The following is a 20,082-nucleotide window of genomic DNA, read 5'->3' on the forward strand; positions in this document are numbered from 1 at the left end:
CCAGCCTGTCAAAAAGCACTTATTGTTAGATCAATTTTTTGCCAATAACGATCAAAAATTTATGATTTCAGTGTGGGAGTTTGGCAGCAATTATGCTAATACCAGAAATATGACAAAAGATGTTCGATCAAAACTGCCAATACATAATTTATTAAAGTAATTGCATATTGTACGAACATTACGTGCCAAAATGTCTATAAAAAAACTAAGTTACTTTCCGAACAACCTAATATAAATTATATAATTGAATGTCATTTTATTAAGGATTAATTAAGGTACACTTACTTCTAATAGCAAACAACTTTGGCTTCAACTCCGATTTGCATCATAATCTGATTTTTGACACCTTGTACACCTCCAACTCTGAACACAAGTACTTTCTCGTTTTTTGCATTTTTATGCAAAATTATAATTATTAACACATTTATTCTTCGACATTATGCGACAAAACGCATCGACACAATTAACATGAGCTTCTTCGAGGTTATGCAGGCTGCTTAACACCTTCGCTCGGCAATTTTCGCCATACTTCGGATCCTTCGGATCCCGAAGATTGACACTTTGCTATTGACAGTTAGTAGTGAAGTTAGATATGAAAGGTGAAGTCTACATCGAGTGATTTCTTTTATGTAGTACCAAAAATGGTAGAAAGGACAACTGGTAAAGTAATAAATGTTTATTAGAAGTTATTTCCCTAGACAATATGGTAATTACATAGCATTTTACAATGTTTATTCACAAATTTGCGATATCTAATTCAATAGATTATTCAGTAATAACAGTTTTGTTCAATTTATTTAGACTATTTCCCTTACTTTTGCCCAATTTTTGTAGTTCTTTGAGAACATTATCAGATGTAGTAACACATGTTGTTAAATTATTTGTCTCTTCTAATATTGATTTGAGAGTTTTACTCAAACCTTTTAATCCTACATTTAGTTTTTTAAAAGCCAGTTTACTTTCCTTGTTGGTGAAAAATTGGTAGCTTAGAGTCACAGATAAAGGAAGAGTGCTTAGATAAATATATTTATCTAAGCACTCTTCTTTTATCTGTGTATCTAAGCTACCAATTCTTTACCAACAAGGAAAGTAAAAGACATAAACTGGTAGATACAAATAACGAGACTAATGAACAGGCTGACAGGTGAATTGGTAGGTTAGTAAAATGGTGGATTCTTAAACAGAGTTGATAGTTAAATTGGTTGATAGGTTTATGTCAAAAATATCCACGCGTAAGGATCACATGCAATTGAATTAAAACTTATTTGCTACTGTACAAGATTGCATTTAAGTAAGGATAAATACATCATATAACAATTTTGAATAATGTTTATTAGTACAGTAGAACTCCAATTATCCGAACTCCGACTATCCGAATCGCCGATTATCCGAATCACTTTCAGAAAAAAAATTGTCCAAAAAAGTCTAAGTTACAGTCAAAACATCAGCTTACATTGACGGAGATGTTTAATAAAAATGATTTTATTTCTAACCTTAATACATTTCTAACCATAAGTACATTTTATTAACTTCCCGTAGGGTAAGTTATTGTAATGGGCCGAAAATCGGTATTGAAAATTTTTACATTTCTCGACGTTTTGAAGGTTTCTGAACGTTTTGGCATACCTCAGAAAAAATGGATGTGTGTGTGTGTGTGTCTGTGTGTGTGTGTGTGTGTGTATGTGCGGATACAAATTTCCAGTCACGTTTTAGGGCGCACGGATCAACCGATTTGAATGGTTCAAAAAACATTCGATTCCTATTGATAGGGAAAAGAGCTGATTAGTTTTTGGCAAAGGCAGGTCCAGCCGTTGCGGAGATACGGAGCAAAGAGTGCAGAAAATAGAAATCGAATTTTTGAGCGAACGGAGTATCCGATTTGAATGATCTAAAAAACATTCAATTAGTAATGATTGGGAGAAGTGTTTATTAGTTTTTGGCAAAGGCAGGCCCAGCCATTTCGAAGATACGGAACTAAATATGTAAAAAATGGCAGTTTTTGAGAGAACTAAGCGTCCGATTTAAATGATTCAAAGAACTTTCTGCTTGTCTTAACAAAATAATTGATTTTGGAAAAAAAAATTTGTTCCAATTTTTTTTTTTTTTTGTAGTATTTTGTATATCGAAAATATTTCAGATTTTATTTTTAATTCTGACTATAGGTCTAATATACTTTACAAATAATTTCAACTCTGCAATTCGGTTTATATAATTCTTATAAATATTACACAATGTTACAATATTAATAATAATCTATTTGAAAACATTCAGTATTACTCGAACATTTTCGTTACGGTGCGGGAAGTTCCAGCAATTTGCCTTAAGGCACGATGCCATAATTGCCTCAAGACAGAATTCCACTTACAGCTAGTTTATATTTAAAACATGTGAAAATATCATGTTTCTTTCATTTAATTCAATAAAAAAAATAGTGCAATATCAAAACCTAATTTTTTTTCTCTCCAAATGCAATTTTTTTAAAAAAAACTGATTATCCGAATATTTGATTATCCAAATGGGTCCCGGTCCCCATTAATTCAGATAATTGGAATTCTACTGTAATATGGGAACACTCGTGATGCACACGGTTATTAGTGTCAACCATTATACACATTTATATAATGATAAATTATATATTTATAATAGCATTAAAATTATATATAATATTTAAAAACAATCATGTAATTAAAGTCATATTTCAAATATGACATGATCAGTTTTTCATTGAAATTAGCATTAAGAAATGAACCTTCATTAGAGAAATGAACTAATTGCTGATTATTAGATTCTTTAATATTTGTTCACACAGTGGATTATGTCAAACGACGCCTAAAGAAATATTGTTTTCACAATTTCACTTATCATGAAATAATTGTGTTTGAAGAACATCATGTAATTAAAATTAACACATATTTATTGACTGCTTGTATTTTTTTTACTTTTTCGCTGGCGATATAATCTAATTCTTTGAGGAGCTGTAATATCTGTCTTGCCTAAAAATATATTCGATTTTAATAACTTCAAAGATTCATAGAAACTACGAATAATATAGAAATAATTTCTAATTTTACGTTTAGTTCACGACACAAATGTTTAATTTGTTTTACTATTTTCAAGGAACAAATATTAAAAATATTCTTCTGATTCAGGCATTTTTCATTAAATCAAGATTAGTATTACGAAATAACTTTAAAATGTTTATTTATCTATTGCCGTTTTTCCTTGTTGACGAATACAACGACAGAACTCTATTCACATACAGGACGTCTAATCACAATCGACCTGTATACTGCATAGAAATGATTTCATCGAGAGCGAATGACGAATCATTGGCACTCGACTCTGCCGTAACGCACTTCCGTTGCATTTGTACGGATTTACACCCTAGTCACGCCTAAAGAAGTTATACTTCATATCCACGGGTTTTCACTCAAATCAAACGTGTCAAAAGCTTACAATTTTTCACTTCAATCTTTAATTTGAAAAAAATTGGTTTTTATAAAAAATTACACCGAGAGATGCTAAATTGGTGTTAAGATAGCAAATTCAGTAATACATTCCTTAAAATTTAGTTGTTTTTTTTTAATGAAATAAGTGGACAATACAATTTCAGAAAAACTGACTCGTCTAACATGACTTATCAATGTTTATATCAATTATCAATAAAACAAATAATTAAATTTTCATTTTCATATTTTATTAACATTAATAATAAACAAATATTTTATTGTCCATAACTGTTACTAATAATAAATATAAATTACTTGAAACAAATAAAATATTCACATCAAAAAAATTTACACGAATATAATAAAAATAAAACCATACGCAGAATAATGTTTGTATTTCTTTTATTCGATACATAAAAGAAATAAATATTCATAGTTTTGTTTAATTTTACAGAACTAAAGATCACAATAATTAATTTTTGCTGCAATTTGCAAATTTGCATTTCATAAATAATATTTGATTTTATATTAAAATATAATTAGTCAATAAAATAACTTAAATTGTTTACAAATATAAACATTCAAATGACGTACATGTATATATGTATATATGTAAATATATACATGTATGTGCACTTTAAGATATAATTAAGAATAGAATAAAATTGAATTATACACATTTTCAACACTGTTTGAATAAAGTAGATAGGTACTTTTTCGTAGAGCTTAAAATTATAAATTAAATGAAATAAATGAAAGTATGCTAGAATTTATCTCCCACGCATATGTCTATTTCAGACGACTAATTTTACTTTTATCTAGGATAAAAATATCAAAATTATTTTGAAGTTACAAAAGTTGTTTGAGATATTAATATTGATTACTAGATAGAATATTAAACTCAACCATTGCATGCCACAATAATAAATAATTTAAAACATTAAAATTCAAGAACGTTTTTCTTGAATTTTTCTAACTTTTTAAACGCAATGAATTTATTTCGATTGATATGTTGAGTTTAGCGATAATGTGGCACTTCTTTTAATTTTTTACATATATAATAAAGGTATTAAATAATTCAAATAAACTTAAACATTAGTGCATGAGAGTTATTTGACTCACAATAAATTACTCACATATATAATAACAGAAAAAATAAGCACAAATGACTAATTTTGATCGTAACTCTCATAACTTCATTATTTACCTTTATGTGTACTTGTCAAATGTTTGCTTAAATGTTTATGAAAATTTATTCTACCTTACAAATCGCTTTCACCGTACAAGGCTGTGCTGAAGGACATGTAATCGAGAGCACCGGGTACACCATTGGGTCCCTTGTAAGGTGGCATACGTTGAATGCAGTATTCGGCCTGGTCTGGTGGCAATTCTCTGCGTAACTCATCGGGCAGAATGTATGGCTGAAAGAAGGAACAATATTATTTATGTAAATTTTGATTATTTTTACTTTACACTTATATTACATTACACTTTTATAAACTTTTTCATTAACAAATTTGACTTTTAAGATTATTTCTATAAATTACACAGGCGCACAAAATAAACTACTTGGTATTGGTATTTTGCCTTGAGGCAAGTTAAATGAACTTCCCAATAGGTGTAAATAATCGACTAATCAATGAGAAATAAATTAATTTATGAGTGATTAAAAGTATTCCAAGTGGATTTATTACACATAATTGTAAACGAACGAACACGTTAACTCGGAGTATTTTCTAGAAGCAAATTTTCAAAAATCAACATTTTTTATAATTGTACCAGTTTCCGCAGGACTAATACTTTGGTATGTTCATTAAGACTAAGACTAAGACTAAGTGCTCTATCGTTACACCAAGCATATCGTCTAATTTTAATTTTAACTACTCATTTTCTCAAACTTTGATGAACTTTTAAATTTAAGTACGTTCTATAGACCATGATATATATCGTCAAAAAAAAGTTCCATAAAAATCGGCTTAATTTTTTTTTTCAAAAGTTAATTACAAGAAAACGGTTCGGTAGATTTTCACCTAAAATTAATCAGTATCATTCCCAACTAATATCTTTCAAACAGTTTTTGATATTTTAAAATCGATTCGGTGGTATGAGCTTAAATGTGTACGAAAAGTTTAACACTTGTTTTCAAATTGCAAAGACAAGGCTCAGCAGATCGTCGCACAAAACTGACAAACGATAGTCCTCATCGAGATACATCAAATGACTTAAATTTTTTAAATCGGTCCGGGCGTTTTTGAGAAAACCTCGATTTACAGCAAAAATCTGTTCACCTGCACACACACACACACATACTTTTTTCCAAATTTGGTCTCATTCGATTCAGAATGGCTTGAAACGTCGAGAAAACATAAAATTAGCGAATCGGATTTTTTAATGATACATAAGCTTCTCCTTCGAGTTAAAAAAGTAGTAATTAGAATACGAACATTATTTTGGGTCAATTTTTATTTATATTATTAAGACTAGCCTTCCAAATATAAGTGGTGATGGCATCGTGCCTTAAGACAAATTGCTGGAACTTCCCGTACCGTAACGAAATGTTCGATGAATATTAAATGTTTTTATGTAAATTATTATAAATACTGTAACATTGTCTAATATTTATAAGAATTCTATAAACTGAATTACAAAGTTATAATAACTTATTTAGAGTATATAAGCGAGCTTTAAAACTTTAGTCAGAATTAAAATAAAAATCTGAATTATTTTCGATATACAAAAAAAATTTAGAAAAAAATTTAAATTAAAAAAACCAAAAGCAATTTTTTTGTCAACACAAGCAGAAAGTTTTTTGAATCATTCAAACCGGATGCTTAGTTCCCCTAAGAACTGCCATTTTTTGTACATTTAGCTCTGTATCTTTGAAATGGCCGGATCTGCCTTTACCAAAAACTGATCACCTCTTCTCCCAATCATTACAAATTAAATGTTTTATGGATCATTCAAATCGGATACTCTGTTCTCTCAAAAGCTCGATTTCTATTTTCTGTACTCCTTGCTCCGTATCTCCGTAACTGCTGGGCCTGCCTTTGCCAAAAACTAATCAGCACATCCCCTTATCAATAGGAATCGAATGTTTTTTGAAGCATTAAAATCGGTTGATCCGTGCGCGCGAAAACGTGGACGATAAATTGTATCCATACATACACACACACACACATACATTTATTCTAAGGTATGCCAAAATGTTCAGAAACCTCTGAAACATGAAGTTATGCAAAAAATTTAATTTTCGATTTTCTACTACATTACTATAACTGACCCTACTGAATGTTAATAAAACCTAACTTTACAAATTTTTGTTAAATATGAATAGAGATAATAATAATACCTTGTCGGAGGCCAAGATTCTGAAGCTGTCGATGACTTGTTCGGCAGTGTCGGTGTCTGTACTTTCGCGGGTCATGAAATCTAAGAATGCATCGAAGTGGACGTATCCAGTTCCATTGGGATCGACTACTGCCAAAATCCTTTGGAAGTCCAAATCGCCTTGACGATCCTTTCCTATCGAGTAGCCGAGGGAAACCAGGCATGACTTGAACTCATCAGGCGCCAAACGTCCTATATAGAAATAATAAAATTAATTGCTGAAATTTGTAACAAAATTATAGATACAAATAATATATTTATAAAAGAAATATTTGCTTTATATAAGATATAAGATATGTGAGTGGTATAACAATTTATAGATTTAAATAAAATTCGTGTACAAACCCTTATAAGTCCTTCTGACCAGACCTACTAAGAAAGTTAAAAAGTTCTTTATAGATTTTATCAATAATTCATGGAACATAATAATAAAAAGATAGTTCACTAATAACAAAATCATAAACGGTATATGTAACGGTAAATTATCAAATCTAGCAGATGAGGTAAAATTATCAAAATTTACAGAAGTACAACAACAATATTAAAACTAAACAAAACTGGTTGAAAGTGACATTTAGCCTAAGTTGCATAAACTACCAGAAATGTGTAAGAATTGTAATAAATTACCAGAAATTAGATATTTAGATAAAATTTTCAACTGTTTATTTCAAAAATAAAGTTATCGCTTTCAATTAAATCTAAACATTGCGATTTCGAATAGAATTTTCTCCAGCATATTTAAATTAACTGTAATTATATTAATTATATTGCACAAACACGTGCTTGTATGCCCTAAATTTGATATTATTTTAAATTTTAAGGAATTGATAATGTTTGACTCATCGCATCACAAAAGCAACTTTTGACACAAATTGTGACTAAAATATTTTCTCAAACTTTGATAAATTGTTAACATTGAACTATTTATCGTAGGGCCGTAATATTTTAGTATGTTCTATAAGACCATGATATATATCGCCAAAAAAGTTCTATATTCTTTTTCAACAGTTAATTTTAAGAAAACGGCCCGGTAGATTTTTACCTAAAACTAATCAGTATCATTCCCAACTAACATCTTTCGAACAGTTTTTGATTTTTTAAAATCGATTCGGTAGTATGAGCTTAAATGAGGACGGAAAGTTTAACACTTTTTTCCAAATTTCAAAGAAATGGCTCGGTTGATCGTTGCACAAAACTGAAAATGCCGTTTAAATTTTTGAAATCGGTTCAGGCGTTTTTGAGAAAACGTCGATCAAAAGTCTAATTTTGACAAACGCCAACGCGACCACCTTTTTCAAACTTTGACGAACTTTCAAAGGTAAACGAGTTGTAGGACCGTAAAAATCCTCGAACAAAATTTGTTTAACACTTTATTACAAGAAAATCGCCCGGCCAAAAACTATTCAGGTCGATTCCCTACCAATATCTTTCGAACGGTTTTTGAATTTTTAAAATCGACTTAGAATTGCGCGCTAAAACGTGGACGAAATTTTTTCACTTTTTTGCTATTTACAAAGAAACGACTTGGGCGATCATCGCACAAAACTAAGAAACGACGGTCCTCATCAAGATACGTCGATGGTTTTTGAATTTTTAAAATAGGTCCAGCCACATACTTTTACCAAATTGGGTCTCATTCGATTCAGAATGGCCTGAAACGTCGAGAAAACATAAAATTAGCGAATCGGATTTTTTGATGAAAACAAACTTCTCCTTCGGAAAGTTAAAAAATACAATTAATTATGAAGAAACAGCAAGTTCGATTTTTTTTACTAAAAACTAACTCCTAACATGTTTCGCAACCAACCATCATTCTAACAGTTTTCTGCTAATTGCAAAGAAACGGCTTGGCTGATCGTCGCGCAAAACTGATAAACGCTAGTCCTTATGAAGGCTTTTGAAATTTTGAAATGGGTTTAGCCATTTTGAAGAAAACGTCGACGAAAGGAAAAAAATGGTTCTCATACATACATTAATACAAACACTCACACAAACATTTGTTCCGAGTTTGGTGTCAAACTTCTCCTTCGGGAAGATTATGTTGAACTGCTGAGTTTTGGGTCAACTATAGCAACTCTTAATGATATTTTTAATAATTTTATATACAAAATAGAAAAAGAATCTATTATCTTGAAAGTGGTATATTTATCCTACCTGTGCGGTTCTTGTCGAAGTGGTTAAAGCTAGCCCTGAATTCTGTGAGCTGTTCTTGCGTGATGCCCTTAGAATCGCGGGTCAAAATTTGATTCTCGACTTCGTTAACATTTCTATTGATACTGGTGAGAAGTTGTTCCCAGCCTACACGTAATGTGTCCATTGTATATTGAGTGTAACGATTTTCGAATACCATGGCTTCCTGGACGGCCTGGTGGATCTTTTCCAATTCCTCGATGTGTGGCTTGTAGGCGTACACGGCTTGTTCATAGTCGCGCAGGCGGTGTAGTTGTTCTTCCAAAGATCCCTGGAAAAATTAAAAAGATTTATTAGAAGAGTAATTTATAGGGTCACTTCTTTTCCTCATATGCTTAAAATAAAATTCAACACTCGATTTGTTTCATATATAATTTCTTTACTACAGACGATACTGTATAATTGCGCAACCTGTGACTTGCACATGTATTCTGTAGGGTGTGTGTGGGATGTTTTTTGGGAAACCTGACAGACTGGTACAAGCACTTTTCGATTATTTTAATTGTACAGTCATTCAAGTCGGCAAGTTAATTCGTTGGAAGTCTGTGGCAGCACATGTCCGTTTTTGTTTTACTTTGTAGCGCATACGTAATTCAAATTTATGAAGTTATCAACTTTTGAAAGTATTTAAATTAGCCCTCTGAACCCTTCGAATTCTGTTCTGATGCTGTGAATATATAAATTAATAATAAAGATATATTTTAGGTATTGCCTTGACATTTCTTAGTTGACATGTTTAATATGCATGCGCAAACACTTGAGCATACACGTGAGTCGTCTGTGGGCATATGAAAATACCAAATAAAATATAAAAAATGCCCCTACTGCCCAATCATTCAGTTTCACATGTATACAGTAACGTCTGTGGTACACACAGTAATTATAATTCTATTATAAATTAATTAGATATAAATATTCTTTACATGTTTGAATCTGTCATCACTCACCATAAGACCCATTCCAATAGCAGTGACAGCATCCATTTGTTTTTCGATCCATGGTCCAACAGCATTGGCTTTTTCAGCAAACTGCCTTCGCAACATTTCATTATCTATTAATATAAAGTTTGTCGATTAAAAAACAATCATTACTTTATTTATATGTACAAAAACATTATAAATGGGCCGATTCAGCCTTACAACAGACTAATGTTATGGCGAGACCATGCAATGCTCCAACTTCCATACATTATGCTACTGAATTATACTGAATACTGTCAAAATGTCATGTATTTGCTGTGCATCCAGGCATTTTACACATAAACTGCAACGTCATTCGTATGTTATGGAGCTAAGTCATAAAGAGTATAATATCTAAGAACGTTTTTTGTCAATTGTGCGGTTTCTAGGTTAGGTTTTCTATCTGACAACCCGAGAAAAACGCCTGACTGCACGACAACCACATGGCTTTTGTTAAAATTTAGAACGAATTAGTATGGAAAGTTATTCATAATATAGTCTTGCCATAACATTGGACTGTTATGCGGCAGAATCGGTTCAAAAATCTATAAAATTATGTAGAATGATTTCTAAAAATATCGTCTAATAATTATTAATATTTTTGGCATCGCAAAAATTAATTCAACTGATGATTAAAATTAAGTTAGATTAAATTAAAAAAAGTAAAGTATTACAAATTGTACTTGCAAATTTGAAAAATAAAATCTGGCTTTGACGTACTTTCCAGATGTCATTGTAACTAATTGTAAGTAATCAATTTTTTGCAATATTTTAGTAATTGTATTTCATTTGTAATCCTTTCTGATTAAGTAATTAAATAAATAAATAAATATATATTTAGAGTAAACATTTCAGTATTGAAGAACCTATCCCTTAATAAAAATTCCATGAATTTGACATTTTTTTCACTTTAACCATTTCCAATGGTTTCTATATGAGTTTGCAATAAAAATATTATTTTATATCATTATTATACATATTATTGAAATTAGTTAAAATCGAAAATATACATTAATAAATAATAAATACTAGGAATAAATACGAGGATAAAGCAGGGAACAATAAAATTTCACGTCAAAAAATTTAAGCAAAGTGCAAAATGCAAAATAATTGATGGTCTCCACCGATAATATAAATAAATTAACGCTAATAAATTTACACTTTATCATTATTTTTTCCTTACTTTGTTGTTTGCGCAGCTCGGCGGCCAATGTCTCGTCTCTCCTTGGAACCAATTGTCTGACATCGGTCCATTTCTTAGTGAGTTCGTGTGCCGTCAAGGCTGTGTAGGGATTCTCCAATCCTCCAGGGATTTGATGTTGTTTGACAATGCTTTCTACTTCTCTCACCAGCCCGACAATGCTCTGGTGTTCTTTGTCGGCTTCGCCTAAAGTTGCCTTGAAGTGGGCGTGAGCGTCCATGAGTCCTGCGATCTCTTCCATCGTGTGAACAATGAACATATCGACCAGATCTTCGCGGGTTCCATCCAACCTAAGAAAAAAAAATATAAATTAAGAAGTCCTTAAGTCAAAAGTAGGGGCATAGTGACAAGAGACAAGTAGCTAAATCTGAATTCTTATTAAGGGCGTTGTTCGGTTTTTATTTATTTTTTTCGATTTTGAGATTTTTTGATATTATGAAAGCTAAAAACCTTAGAATTATTTTAAAAAAAAATCATCTCAATATATATATTTTTTTTGACGAAGTTGTAGATATATATATCTCTATATGTATGATCCTCTGGAACCGTTTTTTCATCGCTCCGGAGCTATTGTATGCCAGCTGCACTCTTTTTCATTATAATACCTCATGCACATGACCTTTTTAATGTGTCAGCATCTTTGAACACCATGGTGTATTTAGTACATTAAAATAAATGGTGTATTTAGTACATTATATTAAAAACTTTAAATACGTTTTTCTCAAATTGACTTTTTTCAATGCGGTGCCACAAATTAAAAAAAAACTACAAGTCGGATCGACTTGCATTTGTTTTAATTTGTTCACCACCGCAATACCTAGTCCTCCTACCTCAAACAGCTTGATAACATTACACAAAAAAATTTTGCGAAACTTCTCGCCCCAAAAAATAGGCCCTTTTTGACATTTCTTTTTAAATAGCTGCCATTTTTTTCTTTCTTGCTTTTTTTCTTTCATTTTGGGGGGGACTGGATTCAAACTTCTTCTTCAACGTAGTTTCTTTTTTTTGTATCAGGCGATGTGCAACGGATTTATCTGTGGCACCGCAAAAGAGATCGATTTTGCAAAGCCGACTATGTCGCCCCCTGGTTTAAAAATGACAGCGAAAAAAAAGAAAATTTCGTAATATTCTATGATTTTGTAATTTTTGTTTAAACAAAACCGCATGTCTCAATGATAAATACATTTCGAGAAAAACAAAAACAAATACCTTGCATTTTTTGTAAAAAAAAAGAAACAACCCCCTTAACAAGTCGAATTTTCTGGCAAAAACATCAACTGCTCCTTCGGGAAGTTATTAGGATTATTAGTGGGATTTTCAACTTACCAGTTGTTGAATGGGGCAGCGCGCTTGGCGAATTCCAAATGTAGAATATCGATCTTCTCCAAGATCTTTTCGGCTTCATCGAGAGCGGCACGCCTGCGTCCGGTCAAGGAGCCCAATCTGTCCCATTGGTCGCAGATGCGTTGGCAGCGGGCATTTACGCTCACCGAATCGTGGTATTCGAGGGTGCTGGTGGTAAATTAAAATAAATTAAATATATATTTTTAATAATATTATTATTACAATCTAATTCAGCTAAATATTTGCTTTTATTGAACAAAACGGAGTATGATAAAGTTGCTTAACACTAGAATGACGGAGGTTGGTTGTATACCTATTTTGCCTGATCGAGAGTCAATTTGGGTAAAGGTTAGGGAGGAATAGAAATTAATTTTTGTATACCATTAATTGTACTATAAAAAAAACAAAAAAATAATTAAAAAAATGACTTGAAATTGTTATGTATGTCACATAAAAATGCAAATGAGTCAAATTGACACGGTCCGTCATTCTAGTGTTAAATCGTAATACTAACAAGTCTTACACCTTACCCCGGCTATAGTTCACATTTATGAGTTACATATACAGTAATACCCCGCTTAACGCGGGGTGTACGTTCGATCACAGTACAGCGTAATGCGAAACAGCGCTAAACGAGACTATATTTACATGGAAATATTGGGGTTATGGGTAGATGACTAAGAAATTGGAAGGTATTAAACTTAAAAAGTATGTTTTTCAACAAAAATAAAACCAGAATTTTATTTCACAAAGCCCACATTGGTACATATTATTATTTCTTGCAAAAATAAAAGCAAAATATAAATAATAAAACCCATATTCTTGAAAAAAAAAATAGACAAAATTTTAAGTCAGTCATAATTAGTTAGCCTTCCGCATTTTCAATGTTCTGCCTTTTTGTAAATAAGGCATCTAATGTTTGCCCTTTTATTTCGCGTTTTTTTCTTAAAAGTTATTCTCAACCGGACAGAGCATCTCTACTTTTAAGCTCCTGTCTAAATTCGGATCATTTTAAATGAATTGATCAATTATTTCAGTTATGGTAGAGAAACTCCTTTTTACAAACGCCATCGAAAGTACTTTTTTGATCATCTTCTGAATCACTGCTGTCAATATTTTGGTTCTGGGTTGAAAAGAGCGCTAAATCGAAACAGCGCTAAACGAATCAGCGTGAAGCAGGGTATTACTGGATTTAGTTGAGTAGGCAAAGGCTTACTGAAGGCTGGTCTCCTTTGTGATTATATTCTTAGACAAATAACTCTAAAAGTAAGCTTTCTGACCTTTTTCGTTACTAACTTATTTGGCAATCGGTATTTATTTAGTAAAATTTGCATAGGTTATGTCATTAGTTTTAATTTCAAACTTCTAAGACCTTGTTGCTTAAATCGTACCTGTGCAAAATTCATTATTCTTATTGGTTTAATAGTGAGCGTAGAAATAATTAAAAGTAGAAAAAAAAGTAGAAAATTTTCGATCAAAATGAAAAACTCGAAGTTAGTGTAACCAATAAAGCCTGTACTAGATGTATGAAACAGTTACATTTCCATTCTCATTATCAGTATCCAGATACTACCTTGAGTGATTGAGATAATACTTTTTAAGACTATTATATGAATTTAGGTCTTATGCTACTAATTATAATTTAGGTGCTATGTTACTAATTATGTTAGACTTGGTAACTAATAACTAAAGAAAAGTTGATCTCAGACCGAACTCTATGTAGTTGGCAGTATGTTCGACTAACAGTACAATCAACATTTTGGAAAAACGTGGTAAACTAATTTTAATAAGAAAATCAATGAAATAAAAATTTAATAAATGCCAAAGATTTTGATTCATTTTGATTGCTTGAATCACAAAAAATCTTAGAGGGTACGACTTAAGCAACTTTACCACACAAAAATTCATGTTTTCTTATCTACTTCATCAAGGTGTTTCTGTTGGTTTTCTATATATTTTAAAATGTAAGTATACATATAAAATCCACATTAAAATTTAAAATAAAATCTACATGTATGTAATATAACGAATTGTCAAAAACCAAAATCGTTTTGGTATTAAAAAGGCGGAGTTCTTGGTTAGACTCAGGAAAAACATTAAAACTATATGCCGCAATGTACGACAGGCAATAAATGATTTCAAAATTCCTTGTATTTTTTCAAGACAGTTATCTTAAAATTATTAAAACACAAAATATTAAGAAAAGTTTTGTCAGTGAAAGAAAAGCCAAATATGCAAATATTTCTTTTCTCAATTTTAATGAAAAATATAGTTATCAACATAGATAAACAAGTAGGTAAAAATTGGTCATCAATTATTTTACGGATAAATGGAAAATAATAAATGGGTTTCAATACATTTGAAATATGGAAAATATTTTACTTACTTAAGTTCCTGTGCAATAGCGGCGATTTGTTCAACGCGATCTTGGTGGGCAGCCAAGTCACTTTCGAAGGCTTCGTGCTTCTTCTTGAGGGCCTTGATTTCATTCAATTTGCATTGGCGGAAGTCTTGAGATTGCAACATCTCTTCCTTACCACGAGTCCATTCTTCGTGAGTATCAGCCTAAAAAGTAAAAAAATATTATTGGAATATCCCTTCCTAAAATTCACCTAGTAAAACAATATTGACACTTAATCAACATACTTTACAGTACAACACTATTAAAAAACTGTAATTTAATATATAAAAAAAGAAAATAGAAGTAAACTTTATATTGATATAAATTTTCCTTACCTTGTGCTTGAATTTCTGTGCCAAATGTTCCAATCTTTCAAGACGCATCATTTCGCTAAGTAGCCACTCTTCGAAGGCTTTTTCTGAGATTTCCAAACCTTTCCATGCGTTTGCAATGTCCTGAAAATTATATTTATAATATTTATTAATATTCATGTTATTTTAATAAGGCTGATATAGAAAATAAAGACTGAAGCAGTAGGTACTCATAAAAGAAGACCCAAATAAATTTAGCTAATGGTGGAAGATCACTTACTGGAGTGATTTCTATATATTTTTTTAAAGAATATCAGCTTTGTATTATATTGGTTCTCTTCCTAGAGTATCCTCTTCCACCAGTTTCCATAACATATTGTAAATTTTATCAATAAGGAAATGAGTTATTATATTCTACTTACAGAAACCATTTTTCCTTCAGTGGGCATGTAGGCAGGGCGATTGGACAGCCTCAATTTAGTTTGCAGGGTGTTAAAGTTAGTTTCGAGCTTGGCCTTCTGTTCAACACGTGGTGGCTTGTGTTTGCGCCTGTAAGTTCGGTATTCTTCCAGTTTTTTCTGGACACCGGCCAAAGAGTTGTCGGTTTGTCGGGAACCCAGCCAGGGCATGGTGCGGCGGATCCATTCTAGCAACTGAATAAAAAATTATAAAAAATTGGTTGAAGTGGATAAAAACTAATTTACAAGAGCAGTTGTAGATGGCATATAGAAACAAAAACAGTGATCATAAAATCATCAAATGATGAATCAACTATAGTAGTCCATATCATGATTTTACAATTAGGACAATGAAGATATTTTTTGCCATCATATATGATACAGAAAATAAAACATTTTAAATTTAGCTAAATAAATATAAAATCTATAAATAACTACAATCGAAATCAAATTAAGCTGAACTTGATTATAAGTTGAATAAATTAAACCTGGGTACGACTGATAAGAACATCAATATCAACAGGAATAACATCAATAACTTTCTACAAATTTTCATATAATAATTAGCAATATGTTGCCAACTGAAAATAGTCACTGCCCAACATTGTTGCATCAATTAAAAATTCATCAGATAGAGATATAATAACCGTTTGGGTTGCCATCCATAAATCCACGTTCATCAGCACAATAGCTCATAGGATTCATTAAGTTCTGATTGCTGTTAAATATTTAAAAAAATATATATGTTGATTGATAAAAATAAATACTTACATCGCTAGCAAGTCGTTCGTATTCCTCCATGAGGCGTTCATTTTCTTGATTAACTTTGAGAACCTTGCAGATACGGTTGGCGGCAGTTTCGGCCTGATTGAGAACAAATTTCAAATACAATTATTTTATATGGTATACATATATACATATATAAGGAGACATGCAAATCCCGTAGGCAAAGCAAGATAAAACTCAAAGCAAATATATTATTATAGTATTATATTAATATTACAAACGGTGACAAAATCACTCTGAATAACAAATACATACATTGTCTATTAATATGTATTAACTTGTATAAAATAATCCAGGTCATTAAAATAAACTGAAGAAATGCTAAATCAATTTTAGTTATAAAATAATCATATTCCTATATTTTACTTGCATTCAATCGATTATTCCAATTGGTACATTGGCAATGAGATACATCAAAATTAAAGAAAGAAAACTTTTATTATACATTTTTTTTATTTTATTAATAGATCCAATTAAGGACTCCCTGATCTCCCTGAAAATTCATCATCGTAAAAATGTGTTTTTTTGTCGTTTTTTCAAAAATTTGTTACCTGGTCCTTTTTACCCCATGAATCTCATAGACGGGGAGAATAGGACGGCCAGGGTAAACTGGTCCAATGTCTTATATTTATTTTTGAAGGAATTTAACAAAATAGCCAAGTCTGCAATTAAGGACTAGCCCTATATTCACAATCAGGGTAAACCCAAATTTCTTAATTTGTATCTTTAGGTTGACCATGATGATGTTAAGGATTTGGTCAAGTAGAAATAAGGAAATTTTAAAAGTGAACCGATGATACAAAAATATAGTATAAATTGAAAATGATATTAGGAGGTTGCAAAAGATTTTTTAGATCCTCCACGATATAATACTTAAAAAATGGTTTTATATGTAAATTAAGAATAGTCGTCTTTCATTATAATTTCTAGTAAATAGAACAAACATGTTTTACCAACCCTAAATAGATTTGAGTATAAAATAAAATATCATTATTGAACTTAGAAGATAAAAATCAGGATAAGTACGGACAAAATGACCGTTTTGTTTTGTAATGATATCTATTTATATAATGGTTTTATAACCAGTCTCAATCGTATTTACTTATCTTTGGTTCAACGACTACCAATAAGATAGTATTTTAATTAAGTAGTAAATTAAGTAACCAATAATAAAAACATATTTATTTTTAAAAAAATGCAATTTGTTACAAAAAACATTTTCCCATATAGCATGGACACAATAACATATAGGACATACTTAATTTATAAAAATTATTTAAAAAAAAAAGCGAACCCAAAAGGTGCTTTTCAAGGCGCGACATGCGTTTGAACTGATTACTCCAAAAAGACTCTTGACAATGACGCTCAACATCTGAGAGGATTGTTATTTATGCGTGTTATACTAATTATAAGGTGGCGTCCATTAATTACGTGATCGATTTTTTTTTGAGATTTTTGGACCCCCCCTCAGTGATACATTGTAATATTTAAAATTACCCTTTCCCCCGTCCCCCCCCAAACATCACGTGTATTTTTAGTTACGTAACATTATTCGAACGATTTTTTTTAAATTTATGTAAAAATCGTATAATTTTTTAAGTTTATTTTTAAATAGGTAAAATAAATACACGTGATATTTAACTAGACCCTCTCCCCCTCGTGATTTTTCGTAATTTTTTGTCACATCCCCCTCCCCCTAAAAACCTCACGTGATTAATGGACGCCTCCTTAGCAAAATTCTAACTAGTAACTACCCAAGTTTTAAATAAGGCCACTGTGTCATTTTGTCCATATATACCATTTTGTCCGTATTTTCCCTATATAAACAATGGCGCAATTGAAACATTCAATTTTTATACCACCTACTGTAATTATGAATGGATTGGTAGCGAGGAAAACATGAAATATGTATTATAAACCCTATGGAAAATTATAAATATAATAATTTAAGTTTTGATCTAATCTTGTCATTAGTAAATAAGCAATACAAACCTTCTGGGCTCCTGAGAAGCAATGATAGTAAGACGAAACGTAAGTCATGACGGCGCGTTCGTCTGGCATATCTTGTAAATCTGCACACAAAAAAACAACGAACATGCACTAGTATTGAATTGGATTATTAAAGCCTTAATTATTTTTCTAACATTGTTAAAATTGCAAAAAAATCAATGAGAAAAAACGCACACACAAAAAATATTTTGGTAAGTTCTCGAATAAAAAATAATCAGTAAAAATCGAACTGCAGTTAATGGTTATTGGATGTTGACCAGTCTAAATTTTACAATAATGAAGACCAAATGGGTATTACATAATAATAATAGATAATGTATTTTATTGTTTTTGCAATATCTTTAAGAAATAACTGAATTTCAATGCAGAACAGATAGAAATTATATGAGAACAACAAAGGATCATAAGAACAAGTAACGACCCAGTTCAATTATTCCAAATTAGAACACCAGGTCCTAATGGTAAAGAGGCAATTTGATTTTAAATGAATAAATAAATAAGAAAGATATAATAAATCTTTTTCAAACCAATTTTAAATGTTTCAAAGAAATTATTAAGAAAACAACGTGACTTTTTATTTTTGAATATTGTGAATGAATCACGGTGTAGGAATTCTAGTTATTTCTGGTACAGCTAAATGTTTTATTTATTTTTTGCAAATACATAATAAATGTTGTAAAAATACTTTGCTAAATAGCACCGGTATTTGTTTAAAACGAATAAACATCCGTGAAAAAATTTTGGTATGTTTAATTCTTTAGAAAAGAAACATATTACAGAGAAAATGTAATTGATATAGATTCCTATTCTAATTGTAAGACATATCAAAAAATTGTTACAAATATTAAATTGTATTACATTTTTATATCGATTACTACTGTTTATTTTTTTATTCGAGTTCTAACTAAAAAAATATTAAATATGGACCCATACACTCACACAATATCACAAATATGAAATTAATGAAATATTATATGGCAGCAAAAACAGCAGCTGATTTATCTATCTAAGCTGTGAAAAATTGTTTCTAATTATAAATAGAAATATATAAATATAAATAAATCTTTAATTATCTTGAGCCATAAATAATTAATGAATTTCTTTTAGCTGAAATGTAGTAAAACTATTTAGATTATGTAAAGAGAACTTATTACAAAAAATTAAATTTTTAAATTAATTAATACTTGATATAATTATCTAGATCTAAATTATAGATCTAATTGATATTAAGGTTGAGTATAAATGTATGTATATTTTGAGGTATTTGAAATGAATTTTATAAATATAAAACTTGAAGCTCTCAAAATCTGTTAAAGTAAATTAGCTTCATTAGTTAGTAAACCCAAAATGTCAGTGATTTGTAGTATGATGTAATCAATGACTGATTAAAAACATAATAGACCATGCTTATTATTAATTATATAATCGTATCCTTCGTTTTTTCTGCGTTTATTTTTCTCAAAAAAGAAAAAAATATATAAACTAGATGTATCTATAAAAATAATTATCAAAAATTGTATGACCGAATAAAATAAATTCATTGATTCAATTTAAAAGAATAATGGCTAATGCGTTTATTAATTATC

General features: G+C 30.4%; 1 protein-coding gene across 3 annotated transcripts in view; it reads right to left on the reverse strand.

Moving 5' to 3' along the window:
• Positions 1-4,388: 4,388 nt before the first annotated feature.
• LOC113389162 (alpha-actinin, sarcomeric) overlaps positions 4,389-20,082 on the reverse strand; it is a 43,254-nt gene continuing 27,560 nt past the window's right edge. For 2 of the 3 annotated variants that reach the window (XM_026626222.1, XM_026626220.1), the window contains 11 exons: positions 18,479-18,558; positions 16,472-16,564; positions 15,665-15,895; positions 15,267-15,386; positions 14,917-15,095; positions 12,513-12,698; positions 11,169-11,476; positions 9,974-10,077; positions 8,991-9,297; positions 6,799-7,028; positions 4,389-4,870 (listed from right to left, as the gene is read on the reverse strand). In XM_026626222.1, coding sequence (XP_026482007.1) covers positions 4,712-4,870; positions 6,799-7,028; positions 8,991-9,297; positions 9,974-10,077; positions 11,169-11,476; positions 12,513-12,698; positions 14,917-15,095; positions 15,267-15,386; positions 15,665-15,895; positions 16,472-16,564; positions 18,479-18,558 — 1,997 coding nt within the window. In that variant the 3' untranslated portion in view covers positions 4,389-4,711. The remainder of the gene's footprint in view (positions 4,871-6,798; positions 7,029-8,990; positions 9,298-9,973; positions 10,078-11,168; positions 11,477-12,512; positions 12,699-14,916; positions 15,096-15,266; positions 15,387-15,664; positions 15,896-16,471; positions 16,565-18,478; positions 18,559-20,082) is intronic. The other variant, XM_026626221.1, reaches the window with a different exon arrangement.

Source organism: Ctenocephalides felis, unplaced genomic scaffold (assembly GCF_003426905.1).
Source record: "Ctenocephalides felis isolate EL2017-DRISC unplaced genomic scaffold, ASM342690v1 CF-g0.4_SCAFFOLD_03573, whole genome shotgun sequence".
NCBI classification, from domain to species: domain Eukaryota; kingdom Metazoa; phylum Arthropoda; class Insecta; order Siphonaptera; family Pulicidae; genus Ctenocephalides; species Ctenocephalides felis.